The 22,496-nt window shown below is 35.3% G+C and overlaps 1 protein-coding gene across 8 annotated transcripts in view; it reads right to left on the bottom strand.

Moving 5' to 3' along the window:
• SYT14 (synaptotagmin 14) overlaps positions 1 to 22,496 on the bottom strand; it is an 85,126-nt gene that overhangs the window by 52,998 nt on the left and 9,632 nt on the right. For 4 of the 8 annotated variants that reach the window (XM_065058363.1, XM_065058362.1, XM_065058364.1 and 1 more), the window contains exons 2-4: positions 20,512 to 20,559; positions 5,665 to 5,829; positions 3,428 to 4,724 (exon numbers count right to left, since the gene is read on the bottom strand). In XM_065058363.1, coding sequence (XP_064914435.1) covers positions 3,428 to 4,385 — 958 coding nt within the window. In that variant the 5' untranslated portion in view covers positions 4,386 to 4,724; positions 5,665 to 5,829; positions 20,512 to 20,559. The remainder of the gene's footprint in view (positions 1 to 3,427; positions 4,725 to 5,664; positions 5,830 to 20,511; positions 20,560 to 22,496) is intronic. The other 4 variants (XM_065058369.1, XM_065058367.1, XM_065058366.1 and 1 more) reach the window with 1 other exon arrangement.

Genomic DNA, 22,496 nt, shown 5'->3' with positions numbered 1-22,496 from the left:
GTCCAAATTTAACAAGCCATGCGGAGGTTTTGTAGATCTCTGACTCTAGCAAGCATTAGAAGGTTAACATAAACTCAATAAAGGTCAGCATTACCAATACTCTGTGAGCAAGCCGATGGTATACGATTTGCCAATAGATTTCTGCTACTGGTAGAGCTCTGAGACAGCCATAAAGCTGTTTTTCAGCGCCGAATTCTGCAAGGGAATATTGTCTAACATGCTATCCAACCACACTGAACCGCTTCTCCCCTCCCTGCTTTTCTGCCCTCCTCTCAGTCCCTGTCCGAGCTCTAGCTCTGCATTTCCACTCCCATGAGTGTTTATCTTCACGCCCAGTCTCACTCCTCTGTTTGGGTATTTTGATTAGAGGAGGGAATCAGTTTCCCCAAAATTCAGCCATTTAAAATTAAGGTAAATCAACCTCTGTCAGCCATCTAGGCCTCTTTTACAGTCAAGTGTTTGCCTTTTCCTACTACAGAAGTCCTTCCTTCCCACTTTTAGGTAAGCCTCTAGAGTAGATGAGCAAAATCACATCCACTTGAGGTCTGAAAAGTCTATGCTGCAAGTTTAGGTCAGACAGTTTTTGCAAAGTTATATGCATACAAGTAGAATTTTAAATCTTAAGTTCCTGTCTCCCAGCCCCATACTCCAGGTTCCCGCTCCAGTCTCCCAGTTTTGGTCGGTCACGGGGACCTCTCTTCATCTCTTCAATCCCATATTCTCTTTACTTGTACCTAACCAGCTACTCATGTAACCTTAATCTTTCATCCTTAGTCTCTTCACCTTCATATAATATTATCAGTTCTCTCCATGTCTGTCACAGATCCTACTTCAAATCCCTGCCTACCATTCGCATCGTGTCACATTTGTTCAGGAAGTTTCTGTCCTCACAGAAGACATGTTTATTCTCAGTTCCTCTGTTCAAACTTCCAAGGTCCTTCAGTAACCAAAAGCATCAAAAAGCAGGATAAGACCCACCCTGTTCTTCAACCCCTATAATGAAGCACGTGAGTGCAAATGGGATGGTCAGTGAATTTAACAAGCAAATTATAATAAGCATTTACTACGCATTTTGCAAAGTTCCCAAAGATTTGCAATTTGGTCAAATTCACATCTCTTTTCAAAGAAGAACATGGGCACCTCTGCCAGGGGAAAAGCGTTTGCCCACATTTCAAACACATACCCCAATAAACAAACGTGAAAAAGCATCTTGGTGAAGCAGACATGAAATCAACATATTTTTTGCAGATAACCAGCATGTTTTTCCCATAGTCTTTTGCTGGGAACATCTAAAGATTTTAAACTATAGCTTAAAAAAAAAAAATCTGACAGAAAGCATGTCAAATTTCATCCCAAATATTTCAATTTTGTCACATGGTTATAAGCAACTGAAAATGAGGCCGTGAAATAGAAAATGTCAGGAAACCTTAACTGCAGATGGTGCCATCAGCTCTACATGCAATGTGTACATAACCTTAATTTAGTATTTATAGGAAAACTGGTGCATTGAAAGACTGCTAACGAGCAACTAGATCTTTCAACTCTAGGCCATCAATTTTAATTCAAGTCTGATAGATATGTTCCTTCTCATTGTATGAATGGCTATGATGCAAGTTCAATTTCACTGATCACTTATTGAGAATGTCACATCAAGCAAGACATAGCAGATTCACTGCAAGAAGCTGCCCAGAAAATGAAGCCTCCTTTGCTAGTACACAGAGTAAAATTTGGTATCTCACATAGCCCTCAATGCGTTGAAACCTTCCACTTAGTAAACGTCTACCGATTACCACAATTATAATTAAAGCAGGACATACCAGGACTAACGTACAGTGCCAGACTTCAGTATTAGATGCAGCACTTATCATCACAAGAAATATAATAACAAATATGAAATTACATTTATTAATCAATCTGCATAAAATACAAACAATGGAATAGTATAAAACATGGTAGCAACATATTTCAAAGCCATACTGAAAGTTATGTCGCTACTAATGCACTGAAGTTTGTAAGCATCCAGTTCTCAGTGATACCAGATATTTTTTCTCCAGTTCCTAGCATAAAAGAAAAAGAATGAGCATGTATACTAACATTACAAGTAATGAAACAAGACTTCTTCACAGGACTTTAAAACCTCTTTTAAAGTTAAAACACAAGCTATCCGTGCAAACATTTTTTAAATGAACAATACAAATCTGTTTCAGGTTCTTAGGAAAAAATAGCTTCCTGCACATCAAAAAAAATCCTCAGGGTTTTATGCCTCTCCTCAACACTTCTCTTTTGATTTTTATGTGTTATCTGGAAACTTGCCTAAGAGAATTCATGTTCTTATTAAAAACTCTAATTTATTTAGGTAACACAAGTAACTTGAAAACTATTAATTTGCTGACCATGGGACCTAAGAATGCCATTTTTGATAGAGACTATCCTTTACAAATATTGTATTACATCAATAAAATATACAAACATAGTTCATCACACAAACATAGAAACCACCTCCTAAATAAAATTTTAAAAAGAAAACAAAACAAACAGAAAACAACTGAAATTTTCAGATAAGGGAAAACTCGCACACTTGAGGGGGAAAAAAACAAAACACAACTCATGACAACGCAACAAACAACTGATTTCTATTAAGAGATTATTCATTTCTCTACAGAAACAGCATCTCAAGAAAAGTTTGTGTTGCTTTCTAAAAACTCACTGCATGGCCCACAAAACAATTGCATCAAAATACAAGGTTTTACTTCTTACTCACAAACTATTATGGTAATCCCATTGTCATATTGTTTAAGATTGGATGTTGAAGATGGCACACACAGCATCCATATCAACAATACATAGGTTTTCCTTGTAAGACTATAACTTTCCTTAAGACAAGCCTCATTCAGTTCTTTCTATATTTTAAATCACTTAATTGCCACTTGTCATTGAGCTTTGTGTCTTGAAATTACTATCTTACATATCCCAGAACTACATTTTGAAGATCTACTATAATGTAAATGTAACAGAAGTTATTTTTTTCCTTATCACCTTATGACATTTTATACAATGCTTTTAAAATACACAAAATAAAAACCACCTTCACAGAACAAGTGTTCATTTCCAGTATTAATTAATTCATAGTTTTCAACAGAAACCACATAAGGCACTGCAGAGAAGGTAAGAAAAACTGTATACAGAAAAGGAAAAGTTAGAACATAAGAAAGGCACTTATTACTCAGTTCATTTAAATAATACTTTAAAAACATATTAACTTCCAACAAATATCAACATAATTAGAGAAAGAAGCACTGACAATACAGACCCACTTTCATCCACAGAAAACACTATTATTAAATGTGTAAATAAGGTGAAAAAAAGTAGGAAGTATCATAGGTTTCAGGAAAGGCTGAAGAACGCAGTTTGCTGACGGACTCCTCACCTTTTCCTGTTGTCTTCTTACTACATAGCGCTCTTGAATTCTTTTCTATTTTCTTTGAGTTGTTCTTTTTATCTGTTTTTGTAATTGTGGTTGATACATTGTCTTCGTCCTTTGATACAGATTTTCCTTTTCTGTCAAAAAAGGCTTCAGATTTCTTTTCCTTGGGTTCATTAATGCAACAGGGACGGTCATGGCGTGTCTTCTTCAAGCTGGAGGCTGATAATTTTTGCTTCTGTACTTCAAGTTTTGTTTCTAAATCTTGGGGAACCTTCACACTGTGAACTTCTTCAGAATCCTTAAAAGCAACTTCAGGTGACCGTGGTTTGGTTTTTCTATGCAAGCGATTCTTGGAATTATCTGATACTGCATGTAGGCAATTATCTTGTTCCTCAATAGATTTCTCTATTGTAAAATTATTACTTCTCAGGTTACCGTCCTTGAAGAACTTATCATTTACAAAACACTCGTTTCCTCCTACTGCTTCACTTTTAAAAGGTCCTCCTACATTCTTCAAATCCTGAGGTACTTCTGTGACACTTAAATGACTATTACTATCTCTGCGTTTTAACTGGCACTGGTTTTTGTCCACGACATGGACAGATTCTCCATCATGACTTCTACCTTTATTAATACAATCTAAGGAATTAGAATAATGAGTCTCTTCATGTTCCGCAATCTCTCTCTTCGCTTTCATATTAATTTCCTGAGAATGAGTTAATGATGGTGCATGTTCCTCTCTCCCTTGCACAGGTTTATCATTCTGCATTTTGCAGCTTTCATCTTCAGCACGAAGGCCATTTATCATGCTTGTGACTTGTTCTGTTACTGTATCCGCAACGCTGTAGCCGACTTCTCCAACAACACTGGTCAGATCATCCACAGCACTGCTAAGTGTGTCGACCAGAGAAGACACAGAGGGAAGGTTCAGATTTTGGTGAAGGTTTCTGAAAAACGCCATTTGTCCAACCTATTCAGCAACGGCTTTTGATACAAAAAGGTCCTCCGTTTCACAAGCAGATCAACTCAATTTCTCCAAGTTAAATTTCAGAGCTATTTTCTTTTGCTATCTCAAACTCAATACATTTACCAGGGGAAGTTGCAGCTTTGCTCTTTCCATTCAATATGCATTGAAAATAATAAGAAAGCAGCTAAGTAAATATCTTGAAATGAAGCCACAATCAACTAGTAAAATCATAAGTCTTTCATCAACCGCAGCATCAACAAGCCATTATAAAATTCATTATTTTCAAAAATAAGACAACTGTGTGTGTTGGAAATATGGTTTTTTTATTCTAGCCTGCAAAGAAGAAGTTGCGAGACATTTAAATTACATCCTTTCATCAATGTCACACTAAAACAAGCTTTCAACATAACAGCTGCACAAAACATGCATCATGGAGACTTCTTCATCCCCAAATACTTGTTGTCTTTTACATAATGTAAGACATTTTGGAGCACAAAGACTTGTTTTGTAGCAAAAAGGAAGGTAAGATGACAGACTTAATATCTGAGGGGAGAACTTTTTCTGCCTCCAAGAAAACTGAAAATAAAAAATTAGGCTGCACCTTTTAAATAGGCAGAAGGGAACAAAACCTCTCAGATTTTCCATTCTGTTCTCTGGTGGCCCTGTCTCTCTCAAGTCAGCTAACAAAGCCCATTCAACTTCCAAAGCCCAAAAAGTAGAAAGGGGTTAGTTTACCAACACTCAAAATCTTTTTCAAGTTCTAACTTTTTTATTGCACATTATCTTTAAAGACCTTGTTCTACAAAAACAAAAACAAAAAACCTGTTAGTCAGAGATAAGATGTCTTTAGTTTCTAATGTCTTACTTCTTTGAAAGTACTTTCCAGTTGAGTAAAGACAAGATCTTCTCCAAAAGATTGCTGAAGGATTGTAAATGGCTGAGTCAAAATCCAATTATCCTATTCACAGATTTACCTGAGATTTAATTATACATAATTGCAGAACATATAAAATATGTTCAAGAATATTCTCATAGTACAAAAGAAATACCTTCCCATAATCAATATCAACTCTTTGGCTATATAGCTGTTGAATCTTTGTGGCTTGTGAATACAAAGGTTTCTTCGTTTCCACATACTACACAGTCACAGGAAAAGTCAACATCGTGTGTTTTCATCACCTGAGTAAAGGGATTACTGATGTATTTCTACACATCCTTGTAAAAATGTGCATTTTTATAATTAAGTTTAGTACACTGTATTTCAGATACTTACAAAGTTGATCTTGTGAATTCTTTCTTGTAGTGTATCCTGAATCGAGATCTGGGAAACCACTAACATTTTCAAAACACATCTTCTTATTAATATATAGGAAAAGCAGTAACATGAGAATAATGAACACCCCAACAGCAGACAGGAATCCAATTGCTTCAGGAGATACTAGAAGAAACAGAAAGAAACACATTTCATTAAGTCTTGTAAAAGTTATAACAGCAGAATTGATCATTAATAAATACTGCTAAAGTTCCAAATATATATGCAAGATATAACTGAAAAAACACAATATAAATTTGAGTTAATGTTTGATACTGTTAAATTTAATCATTTTTTTTCTCTTCTAATCATCTTTTCAAAGAACATAAAAGTATCTGGCCCTAATCTAAGGGAGGACTGACACTGTGAGCAAGATGTTCTGTCAGAGTACTGGACCCCATAACAAGACAGGGTCTCTGCAGAAAATGGGGAGATTATCAGCAGATGCCAAGAGTGATGATTTTTGAAGAAACACCTGAGAGGCAGAGTACTGGACGGGAGCTGAGAGCATTTCTCCCCTCTGGAAGGAGCTGGAGTTTTGGCTACCTGGATTCAGGGCCAACTCTGAGGTAGCACTACTGGGGAGGGCCTGAAGCCCTCGCTGGTGAGGCCATTGCTTCTCTCAGCCTTGTGATGCTCAGCTCCTGGCTCCTCCTCCCTTGGGGACCAGCCGGCCCTCGCCACTCCCTGACAAGTAGGATACTGTGTGAACAAAAAACAGAATGAAAAAAAGCGTGTAACAGTGTGTTCCTTGCCCTGGTACATGTGCCACTTGTTTATAAACTGAGAAAGAGCTAAGTAGAATAAAGGCATACTTAATAAAAAACAGGTAGAGAAAAAAGGCTTAAGTAGACTGACAAGTCTTAGCATATACAATAAAAAAATATGTCATTGCTATTAAGTGGATGACTGAAAGGGGATATCAGGCATCTTGTGCAGGGCTAGAATCTTGCAAGTCCATCAGTATCTAAGCAACAACGCCAGTAATACCATTTAAGGCCAAGAGTAGCTAGGACATGGGTTTAGAAATAAGAAATCTCTGAATGGACATAGCAAATTGGAACAACTGGGAAAGAGTAATTAAGGGGGAGCCAGGATATCAGAGGGAAGCTGATGGACTCTCCACAGGCTCTACATCTGAAAGACTTGATGTGAGAAGTTATAAAGTTACAGAATTGCAAATTTGTTAATAACTAGTGTGAAAGGTTAAAGTTCTGAGTTACGGAACTATAATTCAGTAATATTTGGGTGTACTTTATAAGAACAAAGTGACAGAACTCAATAACTGCATGCAATTAACAATGGTGTGAAGTGTTAGAGAACCAAAGTGATTCACAGACATATGTTTATTATTTAATTAATCTATGAATTGGTTTATTAGTAGTGTGCTTAACAATTAATAAACATTATAGTCTCTTATTTCAGCTATGTCTCAAAGTGGCATTCTAAAGGGAGAGAGTGAGACCTTGAGGTAACAGATACCTGAACACTCGGAGTGTTTTTTGCGGCCTCAGGACACAGAGGTGCATCCTTCAAGATTGACCATGGCTGCATTCAGCTGGATGAAAGATCAGATTTCACCCATCCTTTTCTTGCTGTTGTTGTTGCTAGACTAAGTGTTCCTTTACTCACTACCATAAATCCCAGTCTTGGGGGCTGAATTTTTTCTATTTATGTTAGATTGATAAAGATTTATCAGGTTTATTAAATCAATTTGCCAAGGTCTTGGCACTTCACTTTAGGAGTATATTGCTGTGTGGTAACATCTTTCACTATGTAAAAAAGGAGCGGGAAAAATTGGCAAGAATGGCAAAGATACTCTGCGTTCTCAGAAATGCAATGCAAAAGGCCAAGAGGCAACAATCCCAAGTAGCAACAAGGAAAATTCCAGAATAATAAGAGTTAATCACTGGAACAGATTGCCTAGATCACTTACAGAACCCAGCTTTAATGTTAGCCTTGCTTTGAGCAGGGGGCTAAACTGCGAATTACTTTCCCAGACGTGTTCCAAATTAAATTATTCTCTGAGTCTACATATGCCATTGTAAATCTGGGCCCATGCATCTATGTAAAAGTGCTGAATGAGAAAAAACACGCAGTTCCAGAATGTCCTCGATTTGCTCTGTGGAATGACAGGGAACATTTGTGTTTGTGATGCCATTCTCAAATAATTATACAGGTGTGTTTTAAAAACTGGAAAAGAAAGATCAAAAGAAATGCACCTTCCACCACCTAAAAGGAATTGGTCAGATTTGTATTTTAAGCCAGACATCCAGACCTATCTGAAACTGTGAGAATTCTTTTTGCTTCTCTTCTTACCTCTGACCAGAAAATATCACGTAACATTGTGCCTAGAACCCTGAAAATTTTCACACAAAAAGAAACTTGCCAACAACTTCAAACAACCCATCCTGACAAAATTACTTAAAGAAGTACCAGAATCGCAACCAAAGAAGTCCCAAACAGATGAAACACAAACACTGATTAGACTAGAACCACTATTTAGTCAATATCAAACTTGAGTAAATTTTTTTCTTGTTTTATTAGATCACAACAGAAAAATGAGGAAAAACATGAGCAACTCTCAACAGACTTAAGTAAGGAACATTGTCTTCTGAAGCACCAAAGGAAAAGCTAGAAATAATTGGAAACCTTCAAAATCTCACCTTCACCCACTGAAGTCCAAGAAAGATCAAGGAATATAAGAGCACAGTATAAATGCTTAATAGGGCCAGAATAAAACAAACTATGCAACAGGGAGGAGCAGGCATGTGGTATTTTCAGTTTCAGACAGTACAAAAGAAACACAAAGACCTAGAATGTCAGAGAGTTCCCCATCAGTCCTGCAGGATGAGATGTCCTGTTGCATTAAGCAGAGGAGCAAGGTGCAAAATGTGGAATCATATTCTGGATCAGAGACAGAATGAAGTTAGAACTTATTTTGAAAATATTTTCGTTAACATGAAAAAATAGAAAAAAAAAATCCCTTTGTTCACAATAGACCTTGCTTGCACATCCTACAAAGATTAGCTGATCTTGCCTACAGAAGTCTGCCTGGAGTTGCTTATAATTTAATTTAAATCACTGAAGTTTATGGCAATTCTCCCTCACACTGAAGGGGTTTTATTTGTTTTTAAGTTTAAAAAAAAAAAAAAAAAGTTAAGCTGTGACCAAGAATGAGCTGAAGAAATTACTGCTATAGTGGTGACCAATTATTTTTTAAAAGCCCTGGTGTTCCCCGATTCACAGCAAGGAAAATTTGGCACATGTCAGGGGTCCATTTACCATTTTCACGGCATCTTCCTAACTAGATGAAAGCTCTGAGGTTTGACAAAAGCCTCAGCTTCTATATGTTAATTTTTTTACCTCAAAGCATAAGAGAAGAAATCTCCCAAGGTTCTGCTGGCAATAGGCTTGCTCCCTCCCCTCCCAAAACTGCATATGGATAACTCAGAATGTCTGGGGCTCTTGGAACAACATCCAGTTTTCTTTGAATTATTGATTCTGACTCAAATGAGACGAGAGACTGTGCCAAGAGCAGAAAATCTTTATTCTTCAATAACTTCCATTCTGATGCCTATCGAACGCAGAGGCACTGGCAGAAAATTGCAATTCACCAGGACATGGGGACCAACAGAAGAAAGAGTGAAGTGGAAGGTGGCAATTAGGCACAAGTCAATGACGCCCAGTGAGGAAACGGGAAGTATGAGTTACAAAGAAGGTGCAACATTGAGAAGGAGCACACAAACCAAGTTGGGAGGTGAAGGCCAAAAAAGAACACAGATTAAGATAAAGGGAGAGCAGAAACTCTGAGAGAATCTCTGAGGACAATTGTTTTATTATGGGAGCAGGCTGTCCTTAGCAACTTTGCCTGAATTCAGTGTCAATACCGCTTTTGAGCAGGAGATTAAACTGAATTCCAGTCATTCTCTGATATAGGACAGTGAATGTTTACTTTAACAGCATCAATTAACTGTACAACACCTACAGACAAAAGTGCACTTTTAATTATTTCACAGTTAGCAGGTGCTTTTTTGGTTTTGTGGTTTGTTTTTGTTTGGGTTTGTTTGTTGGTTTGTGGTTTTGGTTTTTTACTTACATTGTGCGGCAATCAAACCTGCTTTGATCCATCAAAATATGTACCAAAGGAAGTTAACCACAACCTAAAAGTAACTTGAAAACACAATACTTTTGTTTTTTTCTCAAGAAACTCCTGGATATTAATTAGTTAAAAAACAAAAAAAGGCATAGTTCTCTATGGAAACACAGTATCTGATGACATCTTTCTGGAGAGAAGAAAAAACATTGGCTGAGAGCTTACAAAAAGAATGAAACTCTAGCTGCAGCAAGACTAATTAATTATTTATGTAATTCAGTGTGAACACAAGACTTGAAAATTGTATTTCTGTATCAATTTACATCCATGTAAAGAATCTTACAACGCTTGTTCACAGATAAAGCACATTATCAAGTTAAAATCCTTTAATGTACTACCATTATAAAGCCAGAAAAAGAAACCCAAATAAAATTGTACTTCCATTTTCCACACGTAAATGGGTACAAATTCCCATATATGAATAGAGGTTTTATACATCACATTAATCCTTCAATTAGTTTCTCACACTTGAACTGTCAAGCAGTTTTATTTCTTTTTCTGTCTGTGAAATATATGTACTTCTTTGCATATAAAATATCTGTGCAACATTCAGCACCCAAATTATTTCAATTCAAAGCACGTTGTCATAAACTCTGATTGGTTTGGGCATTACTTGTACCATAATAAGCATTTTTAAAACTCTCGGAGTTTCCCAGTGGTTTCTTCTACAATCACAAACCAGCAGAAAGGCAATGCTATCTCACAGTCATATTTCAAATTCAAACGTCCAACTTTTACAAACTTCATATTTATCCTAAGTTCTTAAGAAAAACAAAAATGAATGTTTGAAATTCATAATAACAAACACAGTTTTAGAAACACTAAAAGAACAAATGTCTTACTACAAAGTTATTAACACTAATTGAATTGCTGGCAATGGAAATGGCATAGAACTGTATTCTCATTACAAAAGTATTACATTAACATAACTTAAATTCACTTTTACTAGTATCATCACTAGAATTAGAATTATTAGACCACAGAAACTCACCATCTCTTCATCTTAAATATCAAATTAGCATCTCTTTCTCAAATAATAACTTCCCTGTTATTAAACAATATTTCCTTTCCAAAGGATGTTTCAAACCTCTCAGAAAACAATGGCATCTTTAAATAAATATCACCAAAACATAATCTTCAGACATATTAAAATGTAATGTTTTTAATATTAAATTAAAAAGCGTTTGATGTTCTTCATATGTATGTACTCCTCCAATTATATTTAATAGCCAGTTAATTCTATTTGGAGCTCTCACACTCTGCATCATCCTGCTCACTTGGCTAGTAATGTACAAAGCCACATAGTTAGTGATGTTTTAATTATTAATTTACAAATGAAATACTATCTCTTCTGTGCACAAAGTAACAAGGGAAGTGACCCAAAGAACCTCAATCACCTTTAAGATCCTAGCACAAAAACATCTGAAATGATAAATGTAAGCTTGTTTTTAGTTTATACCTTGTTCTATTTGCCTTTTTTTCCTACAACTTGATACAAGATATTTTAGCCTTTATATTATTTTAAATAAATATGTTGTTTTTAATTTAGTCCCAAAGAACTATTATTTATTGTTATTAGCTTTTACACCATTGCATCTTACATTACATGAAAATAACCTGTGCTGTTCAGATCAAAAGTATTTCCATTCAAATGCTATTCACTGCTGCTCATCACTTCACACCAACTTTCTGCTTTGCAGAGGAAATTAACAGATTTTCAGAAAGCTGAACAGGTTACTGAACCACAAAATAAGATTCATGTGTTGACCGCCTTTTCTCCATGCTTGAATTATTTACCTACAAACAGCACATATTTATTTCTCAAAGACAACTCATGTCATAATGGAAAAAAATAAACAAATAAAATCCTCTACAGCTCAGAGTCAGCTTGGAAGTAAAATACTTCAGTCTGACTGATTTCTCAACAGGAATAAGAACGGTACTTTCATATGTGTCAGTTCACATGTAAACATTTTTTTGTTCATGGCTATTTACATTGGATGGTCTCTTCTCTAAAAGTAAGAACTGAATTTGAAGGGTACCTATGAGTTTGTGCTCTTTCCAAATAGCTTTGCTTTGACACGGTAAAAATACACAAAATTTCACAGTAATTTAGCAGAATTATTACCTTCCTGTTTGCTGGAGTAGTTGAAGAAGCAATGACAAGTGAACCTCGTTTACCTAGATGAAACACTACACCTACAGGGGGCTCTCTTTTATCCACTGGTGTGTTCGAAGACTTAAAAAATTAAGTTCTTGACTTCATGCACTGGTTTACAAACAAGATAAACTCTATGTGGCAGCTGACATTACTACTGGAATACTTAACCATATAAAAAACCGAGGCAACTTTATCACAAAACTTGACTAGCTGATGTTTCTGCTAAAAATCAATGACAGACAACAAACGTGGAATTCCCTCTAAATATTTTATTAAATGTGTCAAATGTGTATTTCTTATGCTTATTGTTTTATTTTGTATTCATTTTTCTTATTTCTCATTGGAACTATGTCATTCCTTTCTGAAAACTGACCTATTTCTCTTATGTTTTGCCAAAACAAGCATCAGGAAAAGTATTTTAGCTCCACTTAAACATGCAATTAAATCTCACCTATTAATGTTTTTAATTTTTTAGCTACATTTAGGTAACATTAAACCAAACTTTTCTGTATAAAAATGCTCTTCACTTTAATTCAAACTTGCATGTTGCCTTTCTTCTGCAGCACAGACTCCTTAACTTAGCCCACTAGTGACAGCTACATTTGTCAGCCTTTACTTTAAAGACACACTATATTGCTAGTCTTGTGATGTTCTTCCCTATGTGTTTCCTTCTCCTGCATCTTGCACCTTGCTATACAGCAAGTTTTACACCCTCTCTGGTATAAATTAGAAGCATGTGCAACATGAGTTACCTGTATTTCAACACTTCAAATATCGATATCCAGGATATTGCCAAGTGACATGCAGTTTTAAAAGAACATAAACATCAAATGACAATCGAATTTCAAGGCGGAACTGAAATGAGAATTTCCTAAATAAGAACATTATTAACAACTTTTAGTAACGAGAACCTTCCAGAAGTTTTAACAGAACGAAATCACGATGAAAGTGCTTATTTAATTTTCTATTTCTATTTCTAAAACAGAAAACTTGCATTATTTGAAGTGATAAATGATGAGATTAAAAGGTGCATTTATAAAACCATCCATACACCTAACATTAAGTAAAAATAAAAGTGCCTGTTTACATGAAAAATTTTACTGGAATTACTGTATCACAACAGCTATGCTGGTCTAACTCCAGTGTTGCTTTTATTCCAGTGGAAAGTTATCAGGAATAACAGCAACTTTTTTCATCATTTCGTTTATGTCGCTTCACACAGGCTGAAGGATAATCTGCACTGTTGCAGAGATAAACCAGGGCTATTTCCCCCCTAATTTTCTTAACATCTAATAAAAGGACTAATAAGAAAAAATATGTTTCAACATCTAAGTTGCAGGACTTCCTTCAAACAGGAAGAAAGTCTAGAATGTATTTTAATTCGTAAAATTCAATTTATTTAATTTCATTATGAGCAATTAAATTACTTGACTAAATATTTGCATCAAATAGAGTTCAACCTACTTTATAAATAATAGTGTTAAAAAGATCTTGGTTCAGCAATTTAACTAATCATGTACAAAACTGCACAAAAATACTTCTATCCACTCCAGCACTGCCTCTGCAGTTTCTCATTTACAGGATTCCTTTTCCTCTCTTTTAAAATACCATGCTAAAACTGGGGTTTGGAGATAAGTTTAATTATAGGAAAATTAGGACCCCGTGCTCCAAAAACATCACCGATCTAAGAAAGAATTTAGGAATTACAGAAGCCATACTCTGAGATGGAGATTTAAACTTTTGACAGAAATCTTTTAATTCCTAAATCCTTCCAGGCTGGGGAAGTTGTCAGCCTGCCACCCCTGCTGATTTACCAGTCCCTCAACATCTTTTCTCTCTAATACAGAATTTCTCTCCTACCAAGTGGTATCTCACGACAGAAATCTCTGAAAAGAAACAGCAAAGGAAACATTGCATTACTACTTGAAACAGACATAGATCATGGAATCATCTTGATTACCTCCAAATCCCCAAAATCTGTTGCAATTACATAGCACGTTACACGACCGGATTCTCCACACAGCAAGAAAGAGAACAGCAGTGATTTCAGATTTTAAACAGCACTCTCAAATAATGCTCCCAGTGCAACAGTATTAAAGACCTGCAGGGGTCTAGAGAGGCTTGTGGTTTGAGAGTTCGCAGCTACTACATAGTAGCTCTCCACTACGGAGGAAAAAAGAAAGCAAACCTATATAATAAAAGTCTTTTACAACCACTTTTTTCCTAGCAGCAACTACAATTAACAACAAAGTGTAAGACAATCCAGGATCCAGATTTTTGAAGAGCTACGTATTAGAATACATAGCAAAGAACCACGCAGTAAAAATGATTATATGATCATTTTAAGTGAAGAAATGCCAGGGTTTGCATATAGCAAAGTTCTCACACACAAAACTTGCTCCGGAAGAAAAGGCATTGTGACAGTTAGACTTAAGTGACCCCAGTAGTTGCTGCTTTCCAGAAGACTCCAAACACAGGAGAACACAGAAAAACAATTTTGATTCCTGTATGGACATCAATAAACTCAAAGAAAAATATTTACTTCAGGTCAAATTTTCTCTAGTCCAAAGTGTATAAATACAAATTAGCTTTCCAACAGAGTGGAAAATTTAGTATATATTCCGGTGTCGTTAATTCTAACATTACTACTTTCATTTTTTTAATATGTAGCCATATGTCTATAATATCTCCCAGATCTATTAAGTTTCGTGTTAATAGGATAAAGGACATAAAATTACTTCAACCTGTAAAAAAGTATCTATTTTTCTATTTAAAATTACCTAGTACACAATTCTGAACAGATTCATTACTATGTTAGGCATATTATAAAGCAGGTTTAATTGTGTGCGGTTTTTAATGAAGAGCCTTCATTCCTGTATCTGTAAAACAAATGTAGTTTACTTTGTACTATCCATATGTGAATCCTTAAATGGGTAGAAACAACATATTTATAAGGTTTTACATTCATGTGAGGTTACCTAAAGAAATTTGCTAGCATCTGTGGAATCACCTTCCTCCTTATGAAGAACAACAAGTTCTACCAACTGGATGAGAGCAAGGAGATGGAGGAAAAATTTTGTTTCTTTTTCAGAGGCACTTATTTAGTGTAGATCACCATAAAAACTGTAATATAAATTGAATCACAGAATCACAGAATAGTTATACACTTGACTTTCACTACCATAATGTTTCTACTTGCAAAATGAAACTCATGAATAAATTTTATGTTGTTCCACTTTAATTAAATGCAGTTGGCAACTTAACATCCAGATACAGGCAAAATGGATAAGGATAGCTGACCAGAACATTTAAGAGGACATAGTTCTCCTTCAAATATTCTTCTGATAAAAAAAAAAAATCCATACCTTCTTATCTTTTCAAAATTATTATTAAAAGTGACATTTTTCATTGTCAGGCAAAGACACAGTCTTTTTGCAACTTCTTTCTTTTGCACATTAAAGAGCACTTCTGTGCCATTATTAGTCGCAAAGGCAGTTTGCTGAATAATTTCCTTTGTTTGCGAGACTGCCACAACAATGGAAAGAAAAGAACATCTTGCCAAAGAAAAAAGGGCTTAAAAACAATTTTTTAAAATCTGCACAACTCAGACCTCACTCAGATACTCAATCTACATTTCCATGAATTAAATATAAAACACATTGCTGACTTAGAAGTATCACTTTGCATTACTTCAAAAATGCACAAATGAATAATGGAAGGTGAAAGAGACCTAAAAATAATATGGCCATGAATTTTCTCCTGTAACGCCACTTCCATGCTCTACAGTGAGTATTATACATATCAGAACATATTAAAAAGGGCTTTTTTCTAGTTACAGCTCAATATGTTAACACTCATCACAAGTCTGTCTTATCTGTACAAACAGAACCTGAAAACAGTCTTAGTTGAAATCTTAGTATATCTAACAACGGCCAATTCCAAGTCAGACTAGTAGCCTAGCTACAGTGCACTATATAGTCAAAAAAACCCCATTTTTCCTAAGTCCCATCTTAAATTCCCCAAATTCTTCTATGTCCCTAACAAATAACCAAAGGAATAAGTTAACTCTCAGTATTCTCTCAAAAACATCTGTGTTAGGAAAACAGCCAGCAAAAAGGCAAACCTTTAAAGAAGTAATTTCGAAAAACCCCTCCATCACCTTCTTCTGCTGTCAAGAGCCCTGACATAGCCAGTACAAACTGAACTAAGCAGGACTCTTCTTAACCAAGTCTTCCATATGTATTGTCATACAAGAAAAATTTGAATATGTGTATGTACATAAAATAAACTTGAAGTAAATAATAGAAACAAATAAGAAGGCCATTTATATCTTTTTGCCTTTTTCCAATTCAGAATTCAACAATGTGTATTTACAAAACCACACGAACAGTTCAACCACTTAACTATGTTAAACACAGAGGTCACAAATTTCAGTGCTGTATTACCAAACTTCTCTAATAACTGATCATACTTCTTTGAAGTTCTTTTCTATAGCTGGAAAGTGACTTGTTCTGTATTTTGCAGCTATTAGGTGTTGTATAACTACCAAAAAATATGCACATTTTCAGGATGCGCACACCCAGTATTTACACATTTAGAAGATTCAAAAATACATATGAATTCATTTTTAAGGCTTTCCAGAAAAGCCTATCAGTCTTCTTACTCCTGATCAGCTCTTTGCAGATCCTTCTCAAAAATGTATGAAACTGCTAAAAGGGAAATGAATGAGCAAAACACTATAAAAGACCTGCCATCCTTCTTCTGCAGACTAGAAGCGGATCCACCACAGCCCATCTTGGGCAACTATGAAGCTGTAACAACACGATGGGACGCAGCAGGAGGGTCTGTGCTAGAAAAGTGCAACATCTTTTGTTAGCAAATCTGAGTTCTGTATTGATACTGTATTGGTATCGTATTTACTCTAGAATTCAGATAATCTCATGTATTCAACACACATTATAACTGGTATTTGCAAATCTTTGAGTCTTAGAAAGCTAAAAATAAATCTACAAACCAATTTAGTTTTATTTATTTCAGTGGAAGCATTGTTAACACAAAAGACGTTTTAATGATGCTTTTAAATGAAAATACAACTGTTTTAAATGAAAACACAACTGTTTGCAGTTCCAATACTGCAGCTTAGAGTACCTAAAAAACTGAGATAATGAATGTAAAAAACCCACCAAATCTCCATGGTTTTGGCTAATTTGACAAATGCAAAACTAAAAAAAAAAAAAAGAAAAGTGAGGTTTCAAATTATTTTCATTTCAATAGCTGACTATTCTTAAATCAGACATTTCATTTTTAAGCTTTGGGGTTTTTTTTACAGTTATGCCTTCATATATAAATAAGAAGTTTTCATTAAATAATTTGAGCTAAATGGTGTGGTCACACACAGCCTTGCAGACCTTTCTGGTCCCTTTACACATCTCATCCTCTGATACTCAAAGGTTCCTATTTTTCTAGCATAAATGAATAGGCAGGCACAAAAAGAAAAACAAACCACACTTAGGAATGTGTTTGCTAACCAGAAAAAAAAATTAATCAACAACAGGTGTTCTTCAAGTTGTATAATTCCCCCTATAAATGCTAATTACACCCCATCACTTGAAACCAGAGAGTTTTCCTTTGCATTATTCATAGAAGACACATGCTTGCTTGCTGTTCCCTTCTCCCTATTCAGCACAGGACAAATAAGACAGAACATCACTGTTTATCATATTAGTTGGTTCTCAACAATAACATACTTGGAAGGACGATGGAAAGATAGACAAGCAAGGCACAAATGTACAATGGACATCTCTAAGAATTCTAGTTACTTAGGCTGGCAATTCACTACTGATCTTTCTGTCAGAGAATCCACAGGGGCACATTAACTACAGTCACCTTACCTGCCGTCACCTGGCAGAATGCATCAGAGGCTTCCAGGCAAATAGCAAATGCAGAACCGTTTTGTCAAATGCTGCACCAACTCTGAAAGCCTCACATACAGCACTTGATGAAAATGAGTTGATGAATGGTAGGAGCGCCAGGGTGTACTCTCCTGGTGCCACAGTCACACAGACACCACTGAAAAAGGAGAGGGGGACACTGCAAACATTGCTAGCACCAGACAAAACTACAGGGAATTATCCATGTGTCCATGTGAATACTAAATTTGTCCATCAAACTTCCACAGTGAGCTGACGGAAAGCCAAAAAAGGCTTGGCTTTCATGGCACAGTCAAGAGGTGGTGAAGGGACGACCTCTATACTGCAAAACGTTTCAATTCAGTTCTGTACTAGCTTGCAATGAGTACCCAGCAGCAGTAAGAACAGAGTGAGATGGTCCAAACTGACCAGCTCCAGACTGCTGGCAGCTGGGAATTCTCAGCTTAGGAAGGTATGGACCCATTCTGAGGAGGTCCTTATGGACCTTGAGCATGCACCCTGGTCCTGGCAAACAAGCAGGTCTGCACAACTGGCAAACAAAGGAATCCTGAAGAAACAGACAACAAAACAGACAACAACGCCCTGAACGCATATCAGATGGTGTAAAGTCATAGATAAAGTAACCAAAACACCACACGACTGGATGATTTGCAGTACGATGGCAAGCTCTTTCTGCTTTATATGTACATCTCAACTTGGGAGAGAGAACAGCCAAGAACACACCTGCTCCACAGACTCCAAGGAGAAATCCATCAGGAACATGGCTGGGCATAGTGCACACAAGGTCAGAATAAATGTGGAAACTCAGCTGAATTAAAAAGGAACCCAACATATTGCAGGTATAAATGGCACTAACAGGATACTTCTCTTTTAATCACACTTACACTTAGGCTAATTTATGACCAGCAATGCTAAAAAACAGGTTCCATGCAACTGTTATTACAAAAACAAAGTTTATAGTACCATTATCAACGACAGAGCTTAGAATCTAATGCTCAATATAATACAGAACCTTAAAAAGATGCACATCTTTTCAAGATAGGTTCCCAGCAATAAAATTAAAAACCATACAGCGCTGCCTCCAAGAACACAGAAAAACTGGGTTTTTTTTAAATTACTGCAGTACCCTGAAATAAATAGGGATTAACAAGATTAATAGATTTGGAAACTTTATCAGTAGGCTTCCTGAATTTGGAATGAGATTCAGAATTCAGAAAGAAAAACAGAGCCTATTACAGAAGAAATACAGAGCACTATGTGTACCAGCTTATCCATCAATGGAAAAGCAGAGACAGAAACAAAGAAATTTAAAAAGAAAAGAAAAGAAAACAAAACCAACCGAACAAAAAAAAACAAACAAACAAAAAAAAACCCACCAAAACATTAGAAAGCACCTCCCTCCCAAAAGAGAAAGAAATAATCAAAAAGCAAGAATGAAATGAATCAGAGTTTAAAAAAAAAAAAAAGAAGCAGAATATTGCTTTTACTTACAATACTTCAAAACACAACAGTCAATTATTCTTTTAATAGATATTTGGAAAAGATGACTCGTGACCATAAAGCTGTTTTTCACCTTAACCACTAGACTTAATTCTGGGGCTAGGAAATATTAAGTAAATATTTTTTTAAAAACAGATTTTACTAAAACCTTTAAGGGAATGCAATGGAAACTAAGGTCTATTCAGAATAATAAATAAATAAAAATTCTTCCTACCAAGTATAATGCGGTTTGATAATAGCACTGAGCCAGTTAAACGCTTAGTTGTTGTCAGAAGAGTCTGGCAGCTCTCCTCCTCTCCCACCACACTTTCTTACTCCTTACTTTGTGAAAGCACTGAGACTCTTCTGACCCAATGGTGACTCAATTAAAGGAACTAATCCTTGAAGAAACTTTTTTTTTTCTTTTAAGATTATCTTTCAGATCAGCACACAGAGGTTCAACAGCAAGGCCACAGAAATCAGAACTGTATCTAGTTGTTACATCAGCTGAGCTGTACTGTCAAACTCCAGCTTCAGTCATTGTAGCGCAGCTTTAAACTTATCAAAGTCCTCTCTTGAGTACAGCTCTGTTTCATGCTTTATCAATTACTGGTTTCATTAGATACAGTTGTTTTCAAAGAAGTTTGAGTCATTAAGGTCTCAACAGAAAACACAGGCAGAGATTCCCAGTCCATTTCATCTGTTTTTCATAATATCCTCACAACTTGCCATTACTACTAAAAAAATCAAATTATCCTACAAATATCTGGACAGGGCAAAGATCAAAGTTTTTGTGGTTTCCTGTCATAGTTGAACAACATTAACAACTTCCTTGTAACTCGGCGAATGTTGGAAGAGCACATTTTTCCTTCTTGTGAAAAATCAAAATTTATTCGGGAATCTCACATTTTATTTCATCATTGTTTCCTTTTTTTAATTGGCAGTGTCAGCATCAAATAATTTGCAACACAAAGGTGTAACACCAAGATCAAGAAAACATAAGACTGTAAACCCCAGGTAGCAGATTTCTTACCAGTAGTATTCATAACTTAAGAAGTTCACTTTCACAAATCATTGCTTACCTTTCCTAATGCAGATTAGCTCATGTACACCACAAGTTCGTTCTCCACCTATGTGGAAATAAATAATAAGAAAATATTCATAAATATATTTGGCTTCTAAATAAGGCTTATAAACAGTGTAAAAGAGAAAGATGTAAAACCATGACATTTAATAAAAATGCAAAAGATTGATTTAACGAGTTTGGCATTTATACATTATATCCTTTGGAGGAATTAATAAGTGTACCTTTGGTTTGAAACTGCTAATGATGGTGCATTTTGAAGGGTTTTACATAGAATTTTTACAGATAAAATTACAAACGCAAGCAAATTAATTGAAGGCACACTAGTATTTCCCAAGCAAAAAGCATAATTTCCTGTTCTGAGAAAAGAATTCTCATTATGTCAAAAATATTTGTAACACAATAGAATGCCAAAACAATGTTATGATTATCTTTCATGGTAAAAAAAAAAAGAGAAAACCTGTTACTAAAGGTTGGGTTTCCCTGGAATTTCTCAAGATTTTTCATTTTAATTAAAAAAAAACAAAACCCAAAACAAAACCCAACAAACAGCTGTACAGAATTTGAGACATTTATATGGGAACAAAATTGTTGCTAGAGACACTGAGCTTTATTTCACTTTTTAATAAAATATATTTTAATGTTAGAATTACAGCTAGTAAAGAAAACACCAATACCTAATATACTTAATGAGGTAAATGAAGGAACCCACAAAGGAAGGAGATACATTCAGTCAACCATATTGGAAGAGGAAGGTGTGATACAGGAACGGAACATGAAACATGCTAGTGCTAAGCCTTGTAGAAGGAGGAATGGACAATTTACAAACTGTTGGATTCTTTTTATGTTATCTAGAAATTATTGCATGAGTTTACTTTTTATTATGATTACTTTGTATTGAATACATTTACAGTATTCTGTTTTAAATTAATATATTTTGCAACTATATGCCCTGCAGGCAAATCTTAACATTTCAAGCTACACCAAAACTATGGCCTGGCTTAAACACACCCGGACAGCCACGAAGGCTTTTTCCACTGACAACGAAACACTGCATGTATATGAATACAGTGCTGAAGGGAACTGCCCGGGTTTTCATAACCAGTTCTCTGCAATCTCATGAAAATACAAAACAGTTCCAAAAACTCACAAAACATCTATTCCATATGCATTAATCACTGCAGGGCTCCAAACACTTCACAACACACTAAAACGAGCTTTAGATAAAACAACTCTTTCAATCATAAAAACGTGGAAATATATAGCACTTATTACTCTCCTTCATTCAATAATAAAGGAATTATGCCAAATAACAAAAGATATTATAACATCAACTAATATTTAAAACTCATAAGTGATAATGCTAACAGATGGTGTTGTAAAGGTTTTAAGAAGATATCTATACTTGTAATTAAACTTATATTTTAAAGAAATAGCTGTAGGAACTGCATGTATTAGAAGGAAAAGGGGTAGAAGGGATCAAATAAATGGATTTAAAACAAAATTAGGTGTCTGTGAGGTGTGAAGTTAAAAAGAATCTGCATTATATGTCAACATACTTGTTCCTATTCAGTAACATGAAATACGAGCCTCAAAGACACTCTAGAAAGGGAAATCAAGTAAGTATCAATGAGTTTGAGGATCCCATGAGTTTTCTACAGTCATCACCACTACAAAACCTAGTTATAATAGCAATATAATAACATTCTCAGTGCATTCTAGAAGCTGGCCAATATTGTTTTCATTCAGAAACCATTTGGAAGGAAAATATACCAAAAATTATGTTTAAAAAAAAAAAATGGTTTTACAACAGCAAGATGTTTTTACAAGAAAACAGCTTTGGGAAAAGATTACAACTGTCTTTAAAGTAATTACAATCATCTTAAGACTAGAAAAGAGAAACAGAGAGGAACTGAAACTCTTCTCCCTAGATTTTCTTCCCCTGATAGACTTAAATTCATCAGTGAAAAATGAAAAAAATAC

Source organism: Columba livia, chromosome 3 (assembly GCF_036013475.1).
Source record: "Columba livia isolate bColLiv1 breed racing homer chromosome 3, bColLiv1.pat.W.v2, whole genome shotgun sequence".
NCBI classification, from domain to species: Eukaryota; Metazoa; Chordata; class Aves; order Columbiformes; family Columbidae; genus Columba; species Columba livia.
This window is presented reverse-complemented; position numbering and strand designations above follow the sequence as displayed.